The 7,838-nt window shown below is 34.8% G+C and overlaps 1 protein-coding gene across 1 annotated transcript; it reads right to left on the bottom strand.

The window, feature by feature from the left end:
• Positions 1–277: 277 nt before the first annotated feature.
• Positions 278–6,891, bottom strand: LOC140981040 (factor of DNA methylation 4-like). Its single transcript, XM_073447259.1, has 7 exons — positions 6,649–6,891; positions 4,991–6,023; positions 4,581–4,762; positions 3,736–3,804; positions 3,345–3,629; positions 1,575–1,781; positions 278–655 (listed from the first exon to the last, which is right to left on the bottom strand). Exons 2-7 carry the CDS (start codon positions 6,006–6,008, stop codon positions 419–421), a joined length of 1,998 nt encoding a protein of 665 aa, XP_073303360.1. The 5' UTR covers positions 6,009–6,023; positions 6,649–6,891; the 3' UTR covers positions 278–418.
• Between the last annotated feature and the right edge of the window lie 947 nt (positions 6,892–7,838).

A 7,838-nucleotide genomic window follows, 5' to 3' on the forward strand; every position in this document is an offset into this window, starting at 1 on the left:
TTAGATGCAAATTCTTTTAATAACCCAATAACATTTTTTTAAATGATAAAACCAATCAACCCCAATTCTCCTACTTCTATTTCCTAGATTTCCAAATTTTTTTCTCCATTTTTTTTTAATTCTTGTTTACTAGCTTTTGAAGTGCTCCGGTTTGAAATTTTTTATAAGGTCATATTTTACATGGTACCAAGATTAGTTTATAAAAAAATTATTTAATTACTAACAAAAATTGAAAAGAAAAAATATTTCTTCAATATTTAAGTACTGAAGCAAGGAATTGATGCAAGATAATACCATATGTAAAAATAAGTCGATCCAAAGTAACTGAAAAACGTTCAACAGCAATGAAGATAACGCAATACTTCTCGAGGCAGAAACCTAAATTTAAGTGGGAATACGAAAGCTGTGAATACCAAACTTAGTTTCTCCAGTTTTTCGCTTTGAAAAGTTTCCATTGTTTGAGCAGATGTCGAATTCCTTCAGTCAGTGATGCCTTCCTCTTTTGCTTTGTATTCCACAGCTCCGGCACGGGATACCTACCACTTGGGTTGTACTCATTCATCTCATTCAAGGCAACTGTTACATCTTCATATATTTCGTCCCCCAGTTCAGTCTTCAATTCTTTTAACTTTTCATCGTCCTTATCAAGTATTTCCTAACAATAAATGTCATGAAGAAAATAATAATGCGGATTTTTAATGAAAATATTGAGTTTTGTTATGGTGAGTATAATGCTAGGTTAACTACGAATCAAGAAATGCGACCAACCATACAGATTGATAGAACGCTTAAGCCTTATGACAGATATTTGGAGGAATCCATAAGAACCCACAAAATTCAAAATCGGAGATTCATAAGCAGATGGAGCGAGGAAATGACAAATTTTGGTTAGAAATGGACTTAAAGGAATCCAATACAGACGTGCACGTAAGATGGATATACAAACGGGCTGAAATAAAAAAGGAAAAGGAAATAAGAAAATTACAAGATCACGGATTCATGATCGATAAATAAGATGATTCAGATCTTATAATGCAAAATGGACAAAGATTCAAAGAATGGCCAACATTTGAATTTCTACATGATTCAGATAATTTGAGTACGTATTTGAATAAGTTTTTTTTTTTCCGGAGCTATCGACAATGAAGAACGTAGAAATTATGAATCAGAAATTCAAGTTGCCATTGTTATGAAAAGTGTTAGTTGTCCTATATCAGTTCGATAAGATACATGGGAGTAACATATATTGACTTAGACAATCATCCCCTCTTGAACTAGCTTTTGGGGTTGAGTTAGGTTCAAGTCTCAATCCTAACATGATATCGAGCTCAGGTTCTACCGTTATGTGTTAGACTACTCATATGTTGGGTCACCCATTCTGCCCATAATTGAGTCATTTGTAAACTTCACGTTCTAGATTTCATTCTTGAGCGTGAGGATGGTGTGTTAGTTGTTTCACATCGATTGGATAAAATATCTGGGAGTTGCATACATGGACTTGGACAATCCTCCTTCCTTGAGCTAGCTTTTGGGGTTGAGTTAGGTTCAAGTCTCAAATTTAACAAAAAACATACCTTGTGTTTTCCGCCAACACAAATGACTTTGTATGGATGCCATCCAGGATCCCTAAGGTAATCCTCCCATAAGGAGCATATCTCTGCTGCTTTTTCAAGTGCTTCTTCTTTATCAGAATATTGTCTCTTTGCAACGCGGAAAAATGGCTTCGCATCAAGCTCACCCATCTTCTTCACACAGATGTTGGCACGGGTATCCCGCAAACACTAATGAGAAATAACGTTATAGACATCAGATTTTAAATGACGAAATAGGTAACTACACAGCACCACACTCACGTCATAATGTTTTATCACGACACTAAGTAGGTCTGACCATATTTCTTGAACTGAAAATATTGTGGTTCCCTTACTCTCTTTAATTGAATTTGCTAATACTCCTTTATGTACCAATAATCAAGAAAACAAACAGCACGTGCAGCACTAAAGGTAATCAAACATTATTTAATAATTACCTTACAAAATATTTTGGAATTTTTCTTTTTTCATCTGGGAAAAAATAAAAATAGAGATTAAAATTGATTTACATAAATCAGTAATTTATATTATGAGTTATGATGACTACACATACTTGGTACCTAACAAACTTGGTCAAAGATTTTAACTCCATATGGTTTCGCCTCCAGATCAAGGTTCCTATTTATAGGAATCACAGCGGATCATAAGTCCTTGGTGTTTTTTTAATTATTATTACACAATGGGGTGGGGTGGGGTGGGGTGGGGTGGGGGCTTTTTTTGCTTTTACATGGGTTTGAACCCATGCCCCTCTCCCTTTCGCCAAGTGGTGGTGGCTATAAGTCATTGGTTCTGCTCCCTACTTTGAGAGGAAACTAGAAAACAATTTTTGTTCAGGTTTTAAAAGACAATCCTGGCTTCAGTTAGCAATTCGAACTCAGCCATAGTCAGCTCTAGCTCCAACATTTAATTACAAAATAAAGAAAATTAAAAAAACAAGTTTACAACGTAAAACAGTGGCACTGAGATCTAACCACAAATACAAAACCTGCACAAATATAGTGAATCCTGTATACATGCAATGTGTTATCAAACACACACACATTCTATAATTTATTTAAGTAAAAAATCAACTTTCTTCAGCTAGTTCTTTGAAACTCATCTCACATAATTATTCGTGTAAAGATAAATTGGCATGGAAAAGATTAGGATCATAAAAATAATTCAAAGAGATATGCAGGATTCATGATATTTAAGAATTTCACTCCACATCAAGAAAGTATTGTCTAATCCGGCAAAGACATCAACCCAAACCATCCAAATCTGCTTGCTTGAAAATCTAGACTTTGAAATAACCCACACCATACTACAAAAAGGATAGATATACATGATGTGATTAACTAATCCAACACATGTTCTTATACAAAATGGAAGACATGTCTCTTTCAAAAAACAACACCAAACATATATTACATTTTCCAAAATCATCTCTGGCAACACATTTACACAAAACACATAATACATCTCTGGAAGAGCTAGAAATAAAATAAAACAGTAACATCTTTTACCCATGAAAATCTAGTCACGCTAAGTGTCCTTGTACATATAATGCCCATATTACCACTTGTACTTCTGGGGTGCTAAAAAATAATAATCCCAAATGCCAACAGTCACTAGTTCCCAATCAGTATTAAATTTAGCCAAGCAGTTCAAAACTTGCAGCTTAATAAAAACATAGTTTCCATTTAATAAGAAATGAAGGAAAGAAAATGGATTTATTCTATGGTCTACAATAAAAATTAGGGAAAAACTCACACTGATTAGCACTTTGCGAGCCTCTTGCAACTCATCATTGGTATTTCTCTCTTTAACAATAAGAGCTTGATTTAGGGATTCAAGACCTTCAAGTTCATCTTCTTTTTCTTGAAGCTCCTCTACAATTGACTTTAATTTCTTCTCATCGTTTTCACTTCCTTCAGTCATGTGCTTCATCACCTCAACAGCACCCCTCAAGCCCTCAATCTGCAACTCCAGAGCTTGCTTTTGATCTAGCTTTACTTCAAGTTCAATTATCCTTTTATGAAGAAGCTCCTTATCTCTCTGTAAGCAAACATAAAAATAAATAAACGAACGTATCCGATAATAGAAATATATGAAATTCCTTTATCCAAGACAGCAGTTTAAAGGGACAACAGGTACGCTGGACCTTTTGATCCTCTGCAAGTTTCAGCATCTCATCATCAGCATTCTTTTGTTCTCTAATAGCCATCTCAATCTGCGGAAAGTCATCTGGTCATTCGAATATTTCAAAGTTTTCTGTTGAAAGTACCAAGAAATTTGCAGGAATAGTCATTTATTACAATACAGCCACAAAGGTCGAAATGATCTTACATCTTCAAGTAAACATCAGGTTAAGTGCAAGTATGGTTATTAAGTAATGGAAAGACCAAGATCAATCTAGACCAAAAGCCAACACCAGCATCCCCAGAAAAGATGCCAATCAGGTGAATATGGTGTTGGCTCATATAAGACCATGACTCTCAACCCACAGCTAAATACATCACATGAACTGGACTCCTCATAAACCAAACTCCACCCCATGCAATCCAGCTTGAAAACTTGTGCATGCGTTAAAAATATTCTCCTGAATGTAAGACTACATAGAAGAAAAAGCAGAAAAATCTGCAGACATAAAACTTTTTATTCTAGATTGACATGTTATTCAATCACAAGACTAGAAACCAGTATAACATTCTACAACTCGTGAAAATATCTTTTTCTTAGCTCAAATTTATGAAATTGCAAACAGCGCACGAATGTGCAAGCAAGCAAACCCTACATCTTCAATAATTGGGGGTACATTATTTTATTTATGCTTTGTAGAGTGAAAAGTAACCTGACCCGAAGCCCCCCTGCTCCCTACAGTATGAAAAGTAATGTATCACATTCCATGAATGGGGGTGTGGGTTAGTCCTTGGTTCACCCAATTTCTTTGATTTTCTGTGACATCAGAAGTAATGATTGGATAAAAACACTTTGTATATGCATTACCATTTTCTTTTGTTCATAGAGCTTCCTCCTTTCACCCTGATTCAGATGCTGACGTCCTTTTAGTTCTTTGTCCCTCGATTCCAGCACTTCTCTCTGAGCCTCCAACTCTGCTTTACTACTCGCATGGTCCTCACAAATTTTCTTCAGCTGATCAGATGCATCGTCCTGCATCTTCTTCATTTCTTATTTGAACAGCAACCGAAAAAAAAAATTATTATCACCTTTCATTTCTTATTTAAACCGCAAATGAAATTAGTTCTTGCCTTTTGCTAAAGAATTAAATTTATTTCTTTAGTTTAATATAACAGCATGATATAAAGAGAGAATTTTTGCACAGAACATGCATGTGAAATAATTTAAATTTCAAATAAAGCATTCAACAGAACTAACATTTGACTAGGAGACAGTACCTTCGTTAAATTTTTGAACCATATCTTCCATTTGAGCCAAATTATCTCCAACAAATATTTCAGTCTTGCTGATGTTCTCTTTTATTTCTTCGCATTTTTTGCTCTTCGATTCCAATGCCTCACTCAAATTGGATAGAAGTTTCACGTTATTTCTGTTCTCATTTATTTGTATGTCAGACACAGTCTTAAGATCTCCATTCTTCCGGAGGTGTTTACCCAGAATCCCCCCTGATCTATATTCATCTTCACGGGCAAGCCAACCATAGATCTTATCTCCTCTGTCTTTGGCTGCATACCAATCCCTCTTCCCACGATGATCCATTTCAAATGCCTTTTCAAATTCCATAGCATTCTTAAATCCTTCCCAATCTTTGCTAAAGTCAACAACTGCATAACCCGAGTGACCCTGAAAGTTCCACAGAGGATGAACCTTCACAGGATTGTATCCTTGGCTTATCCACTTCTCTTTGAGTCCTCTTCCGCTGTCACCGACATATCTTCCATCTTTTTTTTCAACTGGAAGGTTGGCAATAACTGCCATCCAAGGCCAAACAATGGGTTCATCACCACCTTTATGAGTACGTGGAAGCACAGGTGCAAACAATATGGAATCCGAATCTCGTTTAATTGGCAACATGACTTTCTCTGTAGGTTTTTCTAACTTGCTCTTGTCATCTGGATGACTCTTTATTCGATTGGGACTTCTTTTACTTGATGATGATGAAATCCCCTTCGTTGGTGCACACCAATCCAAATACTTGAGTAGCCCCAAATGTTGAGCTATTTCTCTGAAGCTTTCACTTTTCGAGTCATCAGCAATACGAATTGCATGCTTTTTTAGCCCCCAGAAGTCATACTCTCTTCTTCCATTATGTCGACAGTAAGGGCATACGAGATGCCTCCCAGAACCTCTTATCTTGACTCTTTCATCTCTGAGTTCTCTAAAGTATCTGACTCTTAGTGCTTCTATCTCAGAATCTCTTTTTCCATCACTCCGTCTTTCTCTTCTGTGAGACATTTTCAACCTCCAATGCTTGCAAACAAAGAAAAATCAATTAATCAAAAAAGAATGGGATTAAATAATTTACGTACACACTAAGAATCTTCTCTCCATTAGTTTATTTTGAACTAACCAAATGAAAAATTGGATAACAATTAGCGAACCATGAATTTTTCTCAATCTAGAGAGACCGACTATAGAGACCAAATCTCAATCTTCAGTAATTAATAGAAGAATTTGCATAAACTTAAACGATTGTTTACCAAAATGACTACCTCGAGAGCAAAAATTAGAAAAATATTATACAGCAACACAACAATCAACAAAATAGGCTCGCCACATTTGTAATTTCAATTTTCTTCTAAATCTATAACACATTTTCCTTTCTTTTCCCTCCGTTAAATCTCCAAACAACCCATTTTTTAAAATTTCCTTTCCTTTCCCAACAAAATTTCCTTTCTTTTCCCTACTCAAATTCAATTTTCGTTTCCCATCACACACCTGTTTTTGTCAATATAATCTCATTGCATTTGCTTTAAAAACCACACCAAGCACAAATGATTCACCATCACACTCATCGACACTGAAGACTATGCACCAACATTTTACAATATTTCACTCGCAGAAGGAAAAAGTAAAATAACACCATAGGTAATACCTCAAACTGAAGAATGTCGAAAACAATCCGCTAGAAAACTCCAACTTTTCCGGGTTTTTGTGAACTTCAGCTGAGGCGGCGATGCTTCCGAGCAATACAAAGCAAATGATTTCTAGGTTTTCGTGAGCACAGAAAAATCGAAGGGTAGCGCGAGAAATCAAAAGGAGAGTATTGAAAGGCAAATTTCGAATTAATTTTACTTAAAATGAAACGATCGCGACGTACTCTGCTTTCTGCAGAAACATTTCTGATTGATGGAATTTGAAGCTTTAAAGAGTTGGATTTCAATTCCTTTACAAGAGACGAAATATCACGCGCTGGATTGGACTGCTGATGTACAATCTGTACGGTGAAAATAGCGAGTGGTGATTACGAACATGGTGATGCGTTTATGAGAGCACTATCAAAACGCGCCAAATGTGATCATTTCATTTCTTTTAAAAGAGAGAAATAACAAAGGGTCGCTTAATTGGGATAAAATTAAATATGATATGTGGCGTTTTTTTATTAAATTTTATCTTAGTGGCTTTCGCACACATGAAAGTTATTAGTTTCCAGTCTATATACCATTTTCAACTCAAATTAAGATAAGAAAAGGAAATATTTAAATTCCAGAATAATAATGAATATAAGTTTCTTATTTGGAACTTTTACAAAACATAAAAGTATTTATGAAAGATATACCAAAAAAATTAAACAACAGAGGATTTTACCGAGATACCTTTGAAACATAAATTCATAAAAAAATACCTATAAACGCCTTAAAAGCCATTTCTCGACAAAGCAAGCTGAAGGGCTACAACATGAATTTATTATTTATTTGTTACTCAAACCTTGTGGTTACCATTTCCTGGTTCATCTTTTTACCTTATATTCTAACCAAAGACTCTTATATATCATTAAATTTCAAAATTTTAAATAAATCTTTTATTATCTCAATTTCATTCCAAGTTACAAATAAATATAGATAATGTCATAGAAAGGTAGTATGATTTAGCAAAAATGATTTAGCCTGTCATTCATGCTAATATATGAAATATAAATATTAAAAACTGTAAATAAAAACAAAAAATAAAAACAATAAACTTACAGAATTATAATCAGTAGTAGAAGCCTTAATTGAATAAGTGGAAGCTTTTATTAAGAATGGTTGTTTACAAGAAAGGAATAGAGGGGAGCAAACTCGACCA

This window comes from Primulina huaijiensis, chromosome 7 (assembly GCF_012295235.1).
Source record: "Primulina huaijiensis isolate GDHJ02 chromosome 7, ASM1229523v2, whole genome shotgun sequence".
In the NCBI taxonomy this organism is placed as follows: Eukaryota; Viridiplantae; Streptophyta; class Magnoliopsida; order Lamiales; family Gesneriaceae; genus Primulina; species Primulina huaijiensis.